Source organism: Lagenorhynchus albirostris, chromosome X (assembly GCF_949774975.1).
Source record: "Lagenorhynchus albirostris chromosome X, mLagAlb1.1, whole genome shotgun sequence".
Taxonomy (NCBI): domain Eukaryota; kingdom Metazoa; phylum Chordata; class Mammalia; order Artiodactyla; family Delphinidae; genus Lagenorhynchus; species Lagenorhynchus albirostris.
This window is the reverse complement of record NC_083116.1, coordinates 117,206,214-117,222,746: the sequence shown is the minus strand read 5'-3', so window position 1 is coordinate 117,222,746 and position 16,533 is coordinate 117,206,214. Positions and strand designations below refer to the sequence as shown.

Genomic DNA, 16,533 nt, shown 5'->3' with positions numbered 1-16,533 from the left:
GCTGGCAGGAATGCAAAATGGTACACCTACACTGGAAAACAGGTAGTTTCTCATAAAACTAAACACGCAGTTAACATATAACCAGCAACTGCACTCTTGGGTATTCATGTCAGAGAAATTAAAACTTCTGTTTACACAAAAACCTGTACATGAATATTCATAGCAGCCTTAGTCCTAATAGTGAAAAACTAGAAAACAAAACCCCAAATTTTCTTCAGCAGATAAATGCTTAAACTATGACACATCTATACCAAGTAACAGTACTCAGCAATAAAAAGGAAGGAACTAGTGAACAACTTGCTTTAATCTCTAGGGACTTATATTTAGTGAAAAAAGCCAATATCAAAATGTTACATACCATATGCCTACAAATATATAACAATTTCGAAGTGACAAAGTTCTAGAGATGGAGAATAGATCAGTGGTTGCCTGAGTACTGAGGGGATAAGAGAATAGGGAGGGCAGGGTCACCACAGGGTGATGGGTGGTTATAAAAAGGCAACACAAGTGATCCTTGTGATGGAAATATTCTGTACCTTGACTATGGTGGTGGACATACAAACTTTATCATATGGTAAAACTGCACAGAACTAAAAGTACACACACGCAAATGAATACAAGTCAAACTGGGAACAGCTGAATAAGATCCATGGATTATATCAACGTCAATATCCTGGTTGTGATATTTTCCTATAGTTTTACAGGATGCTACCACTGAGGGAAATTGGGTAAAGGGTATCACTGTATTATTTCTTACAACTACATGTGAATCTATAATTATCTCAATATAAAACTTCTAATTAAAAAATAGCTATCACTAGTTTGCATTAAGGATGCCTTTGAATATAGATTACTGGATGCTATTCGTAATGTGTGCCGTTTCAAACTCACCAGTAATGGGAGGCATGCAGAGAAATGTCAAGGCAGCGTCTGGGCCCATGCTGTTATTTCCCATTATAGTTGAGTAGTTCATTGTCTCAGAGGTATCTGCCAGACTGGGTTCTCCTTGTGGCAGAACTGCTATAGGCACTGCTACAGTAGCCTGGGCAGATGAGATAACACTGTTGGTACTTTCGGCACCTTCACTGACATAGGAGGATAGAACAGGAAGCCCAGGAGATGGGCTGCGTGGTGTGAAACACGGCTCTAATGAGTATGTGGAGACAGTTCTGGGCGGTGGTGGACTCTCCCTGAGGACCGGCTGCTGCAGTTCAGGGAGTGCTGCTGACTGAAGAGATGTTCCTACAGGGTTGGTCTCGGCATTGTCTTCCTGCCTTTCCACGGGTAAAGATGGGCTACAATCTCCCTGTCCAGGGTAAAAGAACAGAATGGGTTAAGCTCCTTTCTGTAATTTCTCCATGAAGTATACAATCAAAACTTTTCTGTGTAAATCCAGATGATCTCTAAAATGACACGAATTCAGTATAAATCTTCTGTGAGTAAAAATAAGAATTGAAAAATCAGTAAAAGCATTAATAACCTGTTTTCCTTGCAACATCATTTTCCATAGTCAAGTATAAATGCTGAATTTTGATTATATGATTTTTAATCCTCTTCAACCCTACATTTTGATTGCATTTTATACATTATGGTTACAAACATAAAAATATTCAGTATCATGTCTCAAACCTAGACTTCAGCATCCTTCTAAGAGAGGTTATTCTCCAACCTACTGCTAAAGTAAGTATAGATCAGCCTTGCTAATAATCTCAGAGTTATTCGTTCTCTCTCACTTCTAACTGATTGGTATCTCTAGGAACTAGAGCTTTATGGAAGTAGTTAGGCACAGTTAGGCAACAATGGTTTCTCCAAAGAATGCTGCATTTGTGAAACGACTCCACAAAGGTGGTTAACCTGCCTATTCGTGTTTTCAATAAGTTCTTGCAAACCCTGTCATAATAAAAAAAATTTTAGTAGTTCCTATTTTGAAACAAAAGTAACATATAAGAAAATATCATTAAGCCAAAGTCAAAGTCTGAAAGTTTTCAAGCCGTCAGAAATCTCTTGTTTCCCACTTGATGCCTGGCTGTTGGGGACCCAGAGCCGAGCTGGCTGAGATAAGGCACGCCAACCTCCCACTCAACTACTCCATGTCACACAGGCATTTTACGAAGCTTGAATACTGGGAAGTAAATGTACCACAATTCCTATAAGCCATCACATTTATGATGGAGTCATTTTACATCAAGGAAGGTGCTACTTCAGGAAAGAAATTTTCAAATCTGCTAAAAGGCCAAAGAGCCTCTTTCCATATAATGATGGTATAACCTAATAGGCAGTGAGGGGTCCACTCTGGAAAGAACAGTGAGCCAAATACAACAGATGTGACCTTTGGTTCAGAGTACTTTAAAGTCATGCAATTAACAATTAACCTTACAAAACCTTTGAGTACATGACCCCTGTATGCCAATCAAGTATGTGACTGATAAAACCGGAGAATTCTTGAAATACACAGAAATTTCATTCGGGCAAAAATACACTTAAAAGGCCAGAACCACTAATTACATCATTCATTCAAAGAAACATTTATTGAAGGCCTACCACCTGTGAGAACTACTTCGCTAGATGCTGGGAATGTGGACATTAAAAAGAAAAAAAAAGAAAAAGGAAGAAAAAAACAGCTCCTACCCTAAGGAACTCCCATTTTAGCTGGAGAGAGACAAGTAAAGAGACATGGTCAACAGAGAAAGTGATCGGCCGCCTGGAGCAGTGGATTTCAGTGTGCTCCGTGGACCAGCAGCATCAACACCATCTACGAGCTTGTTGGAAATGAAAAATCTCCCACCTCAGATCTACTGAATTGGGAACTCTGAGATCGAGGGCAGTGATCTGTGTTTTCACAAGCCCTCTAGGTGATTCTGATGCACGATGAAGCATGAGACCCACTGGCTCTCAGCCCTGAATAACTAGCACAGGCTCTAGGGGAACACAGTTGGGTTCAAGTTACTTAACTTCTCTGTTGTTCAATTTCCTTATAAATAGAATCGGGATGAAATCCTCTCTCAGTTCTGTTGAGGACAAAACAACGTGCTACAGTATTAATACCAACATAATAATAATAGTACATGATGACTGGTCTGATAGTGCTCAATCATCTATTAGTATTATTATTGCCACGATACAGATAAGAACAAGAGGCTAAGCGTGCACAGAAGAGCAAGACCTAATCCAGCCTGACAGTCGTGGCAGGATTTTCGAAGAAGGAGGTATCTGCGTTGAGAATGAAAAGATGAGAAGGTGTTCACTAGGTAGAGATGTACAGAGGAGCATACAGGGCAGAAGGAACAGTATATTCTAAAATACCCAACAAATTAGGAGTATGGGATTAACTGATATAAACTACTGTACATAAAACAGATAAACAAGGATTTACGGTAGAGCACAGGGAATTATACCCCAAATCTTATAATAACCTATAATGGAATATAATCAGCAAAAACCCCGAATTACTATGCTCTACACCCGGAACTAACACAATATTACAAATCAGCTATACTTCAATAAAAAATATTAAAACAGAAATTAAAAACACCCAAACAGAAAACAGGAAGTCAAATGTTTAGAAAGTGAACATAAATGACGATCGAAGAGCTGGGTTATGATGGGAAGGAGAGAGAGAGGATGACAGCTATAGAGGGATGGGAGGCAAAAAGAAGTGGTTTTTTTAAACCTGTGGGAGAATGACTACGCTGAGAGTGATGGAGACAGAGGCTGAAGACACAAGAGACAGAGGGATGAAGGGAGGTGTCTGAGCACAGGGAAAGAGGGTCAGACGCAGAAACCAGCAGAGGTGTTAGCCTTACAGAGGAAACACTTTTCCCACTCCAGTGGTCAGGAAGGAGGTCGTCAGAGATGGATCCAGGCAAGTGTGAGGGCTGTGGGGAGAGGAATCAGGACTTGGAGGGGATTTCTGCTCCACACCCTCCATTTTCTCCACGAAATAAGAGAACAGGATCGGGGTTGTCTGAGGATCACCAGTCCCCAGTGGAGGTCCTCCCCTCTGCTTCCCAGCCTGGACAGGGCTGGGGTTTTACTAAAGGGGGTGCTGGGCGAGGATTAAAAAAGAACAGATGGAAGTGCTGCACCGTGTGGTCTAGACTGGTAAGGGAAGGCGCCGAAGAAAGGAGGGAGCTAGCACATTAGGAGAAATGGAGCGCATCCCTTAGCTGTGACTTGGGAACCTGGGCACGTCTTAGCGGAGATACTCTATCCCAACACATCTTGCACAATCGCTCAGAAGGCCCTGGCAGAGCAGTGTCAACCCAGTTCATCGTGGATGCTGATGTAAAGCAAGCAGGGGAGAGCACTGCTCAAAAATCAGAACTCCCTACGTCGTCCCTGCATTCCCACTCTCTGTACATCCTTCCCCGGAAGACAAGACACGTTCCCTTTAAGTATTCCACTGCTGTTCTCTATAATGATAAAGACTCCCATAAACATTTTTTACTTTTCAAAGTATGTTCATTATATTCAAGAAACTTTTTTATATGTTAAGAAACATGTATTTGTTTATAAATGTTCATTGCTTCTAGGGTATACCGCTCACAAAATCCTTGATAATTACATACTTCTATCAATCTCCACCAACACGTCAATTTTTACAAAATCGCCTCAAAACTATGGAAGATAAACTCTTTAAAAAATGGTGGGTTGGGCTTCCCTGGTGGCGCAGTGGCTGAGAGTCTGCCTGCCGATGCAGGGGACACGGGTTTGTGCCCCAGTCCGGGAGGATCCCACATGCCACGGAGCGGCTGGGCCCGTGAGCCATGGCCGCTGAGCCTGAGCATCCGGAGCCTGTGCTCCGCAACAGGAGAGACCAAAACAGTGAGGGGCCCGCGCACCGCAAAAAAAAAAAAAAAAAAAAAAGGAGAATATTGGAGAAATTCAATATCGAACAGTCTAGATGCAAGACACTTAACTACACTTGACCAGTTATGGGCTATATTTTTTAAGGTACAAAAGCCATATTTTTATTTCAAGTTTTTCACCTAGGGATGTTGTTCTAAGTAGATATTTTTTAAATGTATCACAATGGAGTGATAATCATAGAGAACTTGGCATAGCAAAATTTCTATTAATAGTCCAATGACATTAAATGAGGTGAAGAAAATTTTAGCTCAATATTTTGGAAAACTACATTTAAGAGACAACTTTGATACCTCACAATAGTGCTGGAGTTCCGTAAGTTGGTTACGATGATTTCCATCATAGAAAACTACAGATGCACTGCTCTCCTATTAATAACATGAAAATAAGTGAGTCAATGCTTAATATCTCTAGGAGCCAAATAAAGCACTAGAAATATATATTTCCCTATTTTAATTGTTTTTCTTTTTTACCTACATTCCGAAAGGATTTCAGATGTCTACAAAATAAAGCAGAGATAAAGTAAAAGCAAACCTCACAATCATGAGAATGAAAAAGATAAGAGCCGATTAAAAAAAGGACTAAAGGAAGGAAGTTACTATATAGGAACCTAAATTTAAAAGAAGCTCCTGAATATCAGTATGAACACATAGTTTATAATATATATAAAAATAGATATAGAAATATAAATATATGTGTATGCCTGGATTAGTAGACATAACACTTATTTCCTAGCTCTGTCCACTAAGAGGGACTAAAATCAATGACACAAGAGTAGCAATGAACACACCTAGTGTCTAGATCTTGGTTTCTAAATACCACTCTCCAATAAAAGGAACCAGAACTCCTTGAAGAGAGGTGAATTCCAGAGCTGGAACAGGGAAAGTATAAATGAGACTACAACACCTTGTGATGTCAGAAAAAAAGGAATTGCTCAAAAAAGAAGTGGGGGCATGTCAAAAGGTCACACGAGGCAACTGGAAGGAGCTCCTGATAGCCAAAGCTGGAAAATTTGATCAATAAAATAGTGATAATATTGGATTATAATTTATATAATACAATAAATGCCCATGCCTACATATTGATATAAAATATGTAATTGAATGAGTAAATAAATGGGGAGACAGGACAGTTATTTGTTACTAATCAATTCCAATTAATAAATACAAAGGAATAAGGGAAATAGAAAGTCACCATTAGGCAAACACCACAGTGCTGAATGCTGCAGGTGAGATCCATGAGCTAACTCAACACAGGGCAAAAAGTTGAGGACAGGATATTAGCATAGTCTCAAAGTACACTCCTACCTAAGATATTTATTAATTACAAAGGGAAAATAGTAATTTTACAGTGAAAAAAATCTAGAAGACACCAGATGATTGATGTTAACATCACCAGTAAAAAGATATATGGACACCTCATACTCCTGATACGATTCAATGAGGAGACAACATGGTTTGTGTGGCGTTCTCGCCAAAAATGCATAATCTCAATCTATTCAAGAGAAAATATCAGACATATCAAAATCGAGAGACATTTTACAAAATAACTGATCGGTACACGCATCAAAAATGTCAAGGTGGGCTTCCCTGGTGGCGCAGTGGTTGAGAGTCCGCCTGCCGATGCAGGGGACACGGGTTCGTGCCCTGGTCCGGGAAGATCCCACATGCCGCAGAACGGCTAGGCCCGTGAGCCATGGCCTCTGAGCCTGCGCGTCCGGAGCCTGCGCGTCCGGAGCCTGTGCTCCGCAACGGGAGAGGCCCATGTACCTTAAAAAAAAAAAAAAGTCAAGGTCACAAAAGAGAAGGAAAGAATAAGGAGTTGTCACAGATTGGAAGAAACTAAAGAGACACAACTAATTTCCATCTGGGATACTGGATCAGATCCTGGAACAGAAAAAGGACATTGTGGGGGGGATAGTGTAATTCAAACAAGGATGCAGTTTAGCTTATTGTAAGGTACCAATGTTAATATCCTGGTTTTGAAAACTGTACTGTGGTTAAACAATTGCCATAACTTTAAATTATACAGGTCAGTTAACATTAAGGGAAGGGAAGTGTATACACAAGAACTCTTTGTAATATATTTGCAACTCTTCCATAAACCTAAAAGTATTTCAAAAATTAGAAAAGCTACTGAAACAGGGTACAAAACTGCTATGAATTTCTATCAGATAAGGAAAAGAGGAAAATAAAATGGTAAACTGCTCATGTGAGAGAAATATTTCCTTGGGCTCACAGTTCAGAGGTACTCCATAGTCAATGAAGGCTGAAAAAGAATTTTAATCATTGTCTTTATGATAGTAAATGTAAATATATTTGGCAATTATAAATTAATATTACTTAAATATTCAGTCTGATGTACATTCATTAATGACACTTCCACCTTCTTTACAATGAGGTGTTCATGTTTTTGTATAGGAAGGATTTATTAATAAACCAAAAGGAAATATAAAAGAAGGAACTGAAAGAAAAGTTTTAGGACTTGAATTTCGCTTTCAAGAAGCACCAAAGGGGGACTACCCTGGTGGCGCAATGGTTAATATTCCACCTGCCAATGCAGGGTACACGGGTTCGAACCCTGGTCCAGGAAGATCCCACATGCCGCGGAACAACTAAGCCCGTGTGCCACAACTACTGAGCCTGCACTCTAGAACCCGTGAGCCACAACTACTGAAGCCCACGTGCCTAGAGCCTGTGCCCCACAACAAAGAGAAGTCACCGCAATGAGAAGCCCGCACACCGCCACGAAGAGTAGCCCGCGCTCACCGCAACTAAAGAAAGCCCATGCACAGCAATGAAGGCCCAACGCAGCCAAAAAATAAATAAATAAACAAATTTATTATTAAAAAAGAGGAAGCACCAAAGGCCTAAAGGACCTCTGCCCGCTGCAAATACTACAACAACATGGAAAGATATTTGCAGAACTATTTTCTCATTAAGTCAACTACACTTAAGATAACATTTTCCATCAAGCTTAACCCCTTATGTACTTCAGGATAGAAAGACTAGTCTTCCAGTAATCTGGCACCAGAACTGCTTTAAAAGCAAATATTTCTAACCACGAAGAACCAAATGTTATATGGCTTTTAATTTTCAAATAATCCAACAGTGACACTCTGTGGACAAAATAGGAAGCACATAAGCACCTATGTTTCTTAATAGATTAACCTCTAAGACACCTTAAATCCTTTTCTGGAATAAAATAGAGTATAAATAAATAAACAGCAAATAACCATTTGATTTAATTATAATAACTATTTTAAGGATGAATTATGGACTATAAGGATAATTTTAATAGAAATATACCAAGTAGTTATCAATGTCTTTGTTTTAAAAAATTATCTGAATTAGCCCGCATTACAAACTTATTAGGCAGTAAAAATTATATGGAATTATAATATAGATTAGTAATAATAAAAACAATGTTGTCATCTTACCCTTCTATTAATGCTTTATGCTTACCAAAGTGCTTTCACATAATTATGTCAGAAACCATGGCTCTTGGGAGGCAAATAACATTATCCCCCCAAAGATTAAAATATTGGGGCTGATAGAAGTTAAGAGAATTGCCTGTACTGATTAGGTGGTATTACTATCTTCATCCTTATGTAAGTAAATAAATGCATTTTCTGTTAAGTTTAATTATATATAGTTTAATAATCTATTTTATTCAACTTCAAAGATTTAGAAGCATAGCAGAATATGATGAGAATGTAAAGCAACACAACCACTTCAGAAAACTGTTTGGCAGTTTCTCATAAACTTTAATCTACCCTGTGACCCAGTATTTCCACTCCTGAGCATTTACCCAAATTAAACGTAAATATATGTTCACAAAGAGACTTCCATAATAATGTTCACAGCCACTTTACTCATAATAGCCGAAAACTGGAAACAACCCTAATGTCCATCAGAAGGAGAAGGGATAAACAAATCATGGATATTCATACAACAGAATATTACTTAGCAATAAATGGGAATGCTACAACCAGATGAATTTCCAAACATTACTCTAAGGAAAAGAGACCATGACACAAAAGAGTGCATACTATATGATTCTATTTACATAAAGTTCTAGAATAGGCAAAACTAATCTATGATGGAAAAAAACATCCAAATGGTATTTCGCCAAGGTTCAGGGGGTGGGGACTTACTGGGAATAGGCATGAGGGAAATTTCTGGGATGATGGAAATGTTCTTACCTTGATGAGGGGTGAGCGTACATATTTGTCAAAACTCATTGAACTATATACACTTAAAGATCTGTGCATTTCACTGTATGAAATTAAACTCAATCTATTAAAAAGAAATAAAGCAGAATGAAAAACAGAAAGATTTTCACTTTACCATACAATCCACGTTATCCTCTCCTGGAATAGATAATCGCGCTTTTTTGCGCAACGGGATGAACTCCGTTTCCGCTGAGTAGGGGTCACGTCTTCTTAAATTTGCTAGACGGTTCATTTGTGAAACTGGTTGGTCACCTAGCTCTGCTAAACCTTCAACTCCTGAAAAGCAAGGCATAAAAAAGTTACTTCACCCACTTACTGCCTTAATAAACTTAACATGGATATGTTCTCAGAATACCAACTCAAGTTGAATTGGAGTCCTGGCTGAAGTTTAGAGAGCGACAAAATGAGAATTCTTCCATTAGTGATTTAGAATAAACCTTTAAAAAGTGAAGGGTTTTATTGCCCACGCGTAGGAATAAGAATACAGATCGAACACATTTCCAAATTGTGAAGCGGATGCTCCACAACCTAAAGGCTACAGAGTAAATGCTGGAGACAAATGAACAACAGAGCATGAGTCCTAACTGCTTTGGTCAAGGAGCTCCGAAGCTTTTTACTCAGGGAGACTGCGGGCCTCCAAATGTGAGTCAGGAGTCTCTTGTGGCTTGGGCCGCCCACCACGGTGCGGCCTGGAGAGACCACTAAAGACATCGCCTCCTCCCCTGCTCGGTGAAAACTGGGTGAGATTACGTCTAAGGTCATTTCAGTGCTAAGATTATGATTGCTTCCGTAGTTAAATTTTAAATTAAACTTAAAGGACTGTATGTGAAAAATAAGCCAAAAACTCTTCTAGAATTATGTAGGCTCGGTTATGGTTCTGAGTCATTCATCTCTGCCACCAGGAGGACGTTGAGTGCAATGCTGTCATATCATATCTCGTAGTAGATTTGAACGCTGGCATCACAGTACCGGGAAGGGCGTTAATGAGAGAGCTAGGTTCCCTTTATCCATCCTGAGCCAGGGCAGGAATGAGGCGGAATGAAGGGTTTCGAGTTTTACCTCCTTTCCTGTTTCCCTTTCATTCTATAGTGGAGATACTAAGGAACAAAGGCTCAGAAACAAGAAATCAGAGGAGTTAAAGACTCTTGGGCTTCCCTGGTGGTGCAGTGGTTGAGAGTCAGCCTGCCGATGCAGGAGACATGGGTTCGTGTCCCGGTCTGGGAAGATCCCACATGCCGCGGAGCGGCTGGGCCAGTTAGCCATGGCCGCTGAGCCTGTGCGTCCGGAGCCTGTGCTCCGCAACGGGAGAGGCCACAGCAGTGAGAGGCCCACGTACCGCAAAAAAAAAAAAAAAAAAAAAAAGTGTGTATATTTAGTTCTATACTGTTCCTGAGTTATGTCCTTTTATAATAAACTGTTATTCTAGTAAGTAAAATGTTTCTCTGAGTTCTGTGAGCTGCTCTAGAAAATTAATTGAACCCAAGCAGGAGGTTGTGGGAACCTCTGATTTATAGCAAGTAGGTCAGAAGCACAGGTGACAGCCTGGGCTTGTGACTGGGGTATGAGGAGGGGTGGCAGGGGGCAGTCTTGTAAGACTGAGCCCTCAACCTGTGGAATCTGACACTATCTACAATAGATAATGTCAGAATTGAGTTGAATTCTCAGACAAGCTGCTGGTGTCCAAGAATTGCTTGCTGTTGTGTGGGAAGCCCCAACATACACATTGGAATTGGGTTCAGGAACCTAAAAGAATAGTGTATAATTCAATTGAGCTAAAGCTCAATCTAAAGACAGGCAAATATAATCAATGGTGGGAGATGTCAGGATAGCGCTACCTTGCAAGAGAGTAGTGACTGAAAGGGAGGTGAGAGCTGATTCTGGGGGGCTCAGTGTTGGTTATATGTGTGTATTAATTAGAAAATTATTTAAGCTGCATAGTTATGATTTGTGCATATTTTGTATGTGATAGATTTCTATAAAAAGTCAACCTAAAATTAAGCTCTTTATAAAAAATTCAGAATCTAAATAAAGTAATCCATCACTAAGAAATATCATAACCCTTAGATATATTTCCTTCTTGTTTTCTTACTATCTATATATTTTATTTTTTAATTTTTGTTTTTTTTTATAAATTTATTTATTTTATTTATTTGTTTTGGCTGCATTGAGTCTTTGTTGCTGCACGCGGGCTTTCTCTAGTTGCGGTGAGTGGGGGCTACTCTTCGTTGCGGTGCACGGGCTTCTCATTGCGGTGGCTTCTCTTGTTGCCAAGCATGGGCTCAAGGCATGCGGGCTTCAGGAGTTGTGGCTCGCGGGCTCTAGAGCACAGGCTCGGTAGTTGTGGCGCACGGGCTTAGTTGCTCCACAGCATGTGGGATCTTCCTGGACCAGGGCTCAAATTCGTGTCCCCTGCATTGGCAAGCGGATTCTTAATCACTGCGCCACCAGGGAAGCCCTCTATATATTTTATATAGTAGTTTGACTCATATTGTACATGTATTCTGAGCAATTTTGTATGTCATTTATAATTTTTAAAATATTTTAAATGCCTGCATAATATTCCATCATGTATATGTCCATAGGTTATGTTACCTGTTTTCTGTTGTAGGACATTAATACGGCTTCCAATTGCTCATTATTTTGCTATAATGATGTATACACATTCAAATGTAAATATTTATGTACATCTCTGAATAGTTCTTTATAATGTATATATAGAAGAGTCAGTAGGTCAAAGGCTATGAGCACTTCAGGGGCTCCTGACAGGTGCTGCCAAAATGTCCAAAAAGGTTGTACTAATTTACATTCATAGAAAACTGAAGTACAATGGTTTTTCTCCATTATCACTAAAATGAATCATTTAAAAATTTCTAATTTGATAGATGAAAGTTTTTCTATCCCATTTTAATTTGCATTTCTCTTGCTACTAATGCAGTTGAATATTTTCAGGTGTTTGCTATCTATTAAGATTTCCTGTTCTGTGACTTGTTATTTTTCATGTCCTCTGATCATTGCCCTATTGGGGTTTCAGTGTTTCCTGTTTGATTTGTGTGAGGTCTTGCTATCTTAAGGATAATAACTCTGGAAAATGTATATTTTCGGCAAATACTTTTCCCAGGTAGTGATGTGATTTTTGAAGTCTGATGCTTTTGAGAGAGGGAGTGGTTCTTTATTTTTAATTTCATCAAATTCATTAATATTTTTGTGACTTCTCGAACTACTTCTATACTCAATCTTTCACTAGGATTAGGAAAAACATTCAACTATATTTTCTTCTAGTTTTCCATACTTTCATTTACTAGATATTCAGCTCTCTAATCCAACTTGAAATTATTTGTGACGTGAGGCAAAACCCAGTGGGCTTCCCTACTCCTAATAGTTAACCATTTGTACCAGCATGATTTACTATGTAATATGTTTCTCATATTAATATACTGTAGTATATTAACTCTAAATTCTTTGTTCTGTTTATGATCTTCTTATTGCATTAAATCTGGCTCCCTGTTTCAAAACTAGTATCATAGTATTTCGATAATTGTCCTTTTAAACTTTTTGTGCATTTGATATGGTAAATTACCACTTGTCCCTTAAACAGGTTTTCCCAAGGTTTTTTTTAAAGGTACACTAAAGTATTTTTTCTCATCCAGGAACACTTTGTGTCTCTCCACTTAAGCCTTTTTTTATGACCCTCAGTAAAGTATTTTCTTTCCTTTCATATAGGTTCTGCTATTTTTTATTTGTTTATTCCTTATAATTTTAAATATTTGTTTGTAGCCATTATCAATTGGGTTTTTTTCCTATATATTTTCTAAATTGCTTGATGCTGGTATATGAGAAGACAATTTGTCCTTATAATTTAAAAATTTATCTAAACTGACTCAAGAAAAAATAGAAAATCTCAACAGACCTATAACAAGTGAAGAGATTGAGTCAATCATCACAAACCTCCCAGTAAAGAAAAGGTCTGGACCAGAGGGCTTCACTGCTGGATTCTACCAAACATTTAAAGAAGAATTAACACACCAGTCCTTCTCAAGCTCTTCTAAAAAACTGAAGAATTACCATGATATCAAAGCCAGATAAAGACATTACAATAAAAGAAAAAGACCAACATCCCTTATGAACATAGATGTAAAAATCCTCAAAAAAATATTAGCAAGTCTAATCCAACAGCATGTTAAAAGTATTATTCAGGGACTTCCCTGGCAGCCCAGTGGTTAAGACTCTGTGCTTCCACTGCAGGGGCTGCAGGTTCAATCCCTGGTTGGGGAACGAAGATCCCGCATGCCACGTGGCACAGTCAAAATGTAAAAAAAAAAAAACAAAAAAAAACAAAAAAAGGATTATTCACCATGACCAAGAGGGATTTATCCCAGGAATGCAAGGGTGGTTCAACATAAGAAAACCAATCAATGTAACACATCACATTAATATAATAAAGGGGGAAAAACACATGATCATCTCAATTGATGCCAAAAAGGAATCTGACAAAATCCAACATCATTTCATTATAAAAATTCTCAGAGGGCTTCCCTGGTGGCGCAGTGGTTGGGAGTCCGCCTGCCAATGCACGGAACACAGGTTCGTGCCCCGGTCCGGGAAGATCCCACATGCCGCGGAGTGGCTGGGCCCATGAGCCATGGCCGCTGAGCCTGCACGTCCGGAGCCTGTGCTCCGCAACGGGAGAGGCCACAACAGTGAGAGGCCCGCGTACCGAAAAAAAAAAAATTCTCAGAAAACTAGGAACAAAGGGAAAATTCCACAACTAGGTAAAGGGTATTTATGAAAACCCACAGCTAACGTCACATTCAATGGTGAATGACCTGAAAGCTTTTCCCCTGAGATTGGGAGCAAGACAAGGATGCCCGTTTTCACCACTGCTATCAATATTGTACTGAAAATTTTAGCCAGAGCTATTAGGCTGTCAAATGCTACTTTGAACACTTACAAATGATTAAAATGATAAATATAATGTTATATATATTTTACCACAATAAAAAAATTACCTAGCCGCCTTTTCTGAAATCTCCTATTCTGAATTTTTATGTCACTTAGATAGATAAAAAGGATCCGACTATAAGTACTGCTCTGCAACCTCCTTTTTCCACTAAACATGTATTAGTCTTTCCAAACTAATACCTTTAGGTATACTGCAATCAGTTTTAACAGCTTCTCAGTTTCCTATCATGCAGATAGGCCATGCATGATTTATTTAACCAGTCCCCAATTCATGGATATTTAAGTTACTTCTAAAGTTTTCCTCTTGCAAAGAACGCTGCTGAACAGTCGTGTACTTCTGCAAGTAGTTGTATGGGATAAGTTCCTAGAAGTAGAAATGAGATGTCAAAGGGCATCCACAATTGAAAATTCTCCTCTAGTTCTTTCCCTACTATCAAGGAGTCAGTCAGATGTTTTGTAATACACTAAGAAAGCATCCTGTTGGTCTTGAATATAGTTTTAAAACCAGAACTGATAACAAGTGGTATCAAATGACTTTTGGCATCATTTAGACCAGGGGTTGGCAAACTACAGCCTGTAGACCAAACCCACCCTGCTGCCTGTTTTTGTATAGCCCAGGAGCCAAGAATGGTTTTATTTTTTGGTGGGTTTTTTTTTCACATTTTTAAGTTTTAAATTTTAAAAAACACAAAAGAATATTTCATGAAATGGAAAAATTATAGGAAATTCAAATTTCAGAGTCCATAAAGTTTTACTGGAACACAGCCATACTCGTCTGCTAATATAATGTTGTTTTCACATTTCAACAGGAGAGCTGAGTAGTTGCAACAGAGCCCTTACAACTTTAAATCCTAAAATATTTACTATCCGGTCCTTTACAGAAAAAGTTTGCTGACCTCTAATCTAAGCAACAATACTTCAATGTTTTAAAGAGTAGGAAACTCAAGTCTCTAAGCAAATGGCAAAGAGCATACTGTCATATAGTTACTGAAGGAATGTTCCCAAGGGGTAACATCTCTTGGCTCTGTGTATAAGTGAGGAGGTGAATGGCCTCCCATTTCCTTCTTATTGTGGTTGAGAAGCAACCACTGAAAGGACAAGTAGCTAGAGCTCTGGTTGCAGGATTCTACTTTCCAGGGACTCTTTTTTGGGTGCTAATGTAAATGATGCTGTGTTTTTAATTTCAAGTTTCATTTGTTTACTGCTTGTATATAGGAAAGGGATTGACTTTTGCATATTAACCTTGTATCCTGAGAATCTTGCTATAATTGCTTGGGAGTTTTTTGTTGATTCTTTGAGATCTTCAACAAAGACAATCATCTCATCTATTCCACGGACTCTTGGCCCAAGATGTTTCTCCCATAACTTCAGTTTTTGCTTTGCCCCCAAATAGTTATAATTTTAGTTGCCAGGTATAAATAATTTTTCAGAAACAAAATATATTCTCTCGAACACTTTCCAAGGCTACCTCCCCACTTCCCGTAGAACAAAAATAGAAAAGGAGACATGACAAAGCTTAAATGAAGGGAAAATGAAACCACAAGTAAACACTGTGCTATTAACACAAAGCTTCGCCCTCTGATAATAACTAATTAATGTAAAAATTAGAGGAATATTTAAGCAATTTACTGGAAATGAGGACCAGGGAGCAAAATTTCACACAGGAGGAAATTTAACAAAATTACCATATGACAGTTGGGATGGTTCCTCAGAGGTATCACTGTTGCCTTCAAAATCTGGTTGTAGAGTCAACACTTCATCACTGGAAACTATGTTCTCAGTAACCTCTGTATCAGAATCTTCTACTATCACAAGATCAGCATCATCATTGGCATCACTGTCCTCTTCAAGAGCTATAGTAATATAAGCTAAGAAGAAGCAAAGAGAAAGGGTATATTAGATACCACATTAAATTGAAAGTTTCTAGAGGAAACTACCTTATAAAGTTACGGAGTGTTTAAAAAACATTTTAGCTGAAAAAAATTACATGAAGCATTTTCATATCTCTAATTTCAAGTTAGCTAAGACATCAACTGCTTAGTATGAAGCTTTGAGATATATGTGTATGTACACATACACAAATAGTATTATTTCTAGGACTTCCAATTCTATAGAGCAATAAATTTCTTCTCCTTTAAGGAACTGGACCACAGAAAGATGAAAAGGCAGAGGGCTATGTACCAGATGAAGGAACAAGACAAAACCCCAGAAAAACAACTAAATGAAGTGGAGCGAGGCAACCTTCCAGAAAAAGAATTCAGAATAATGATAGTGAAGATGATCCAGGACCGCAGAAAACGAATGCAGGCAAAGATTGAGAAGATGTAAGAAATGTTTAACAAAGGCCTAGAAGAATTAAAGAACAAACAGAGATGAACAGTACAATAAATGAAATGAAAAAAACACTACAAGGAATCAATAGCAGAATAACTGAGGCAGAAGAATGGATAACTGACCCGGAAGACAGAATGGTG

The 16,533-nt window shown here is 38.6% G+C and overlaps 1 protein-coding gene across 1 annotated transcript in view; it reads right to left on the bottom strand.

Annotated features, from left to right (window-relative positions):
- The window catches only part of BEND2 (BEN domain containing 2), a 171,173-nt gene that overhangs the window by 146,959 nt on the left and 7,681 nt on the right, over positions 1–16,533 (bottom strand). Inside the window, exons 2-4 of the mRNA XM_060137380.1 lie at positions 15,745–15,927; positions 9,216–9,376; positions 892–1,306 (exon numbers count right to left, since the gene is read on the bottom strand). Of these exons, the coding sequence (XP_059993363.1) occupies positions 892–1,306; positions 9,216–9,376; positions 15,745–15,927 (759 nt within the window). The remainder of the gene's footprint in view (positions 1–891; positions 1,307–9,215; positions 9,377–15,744; positions 15,928–16,533) is intronic.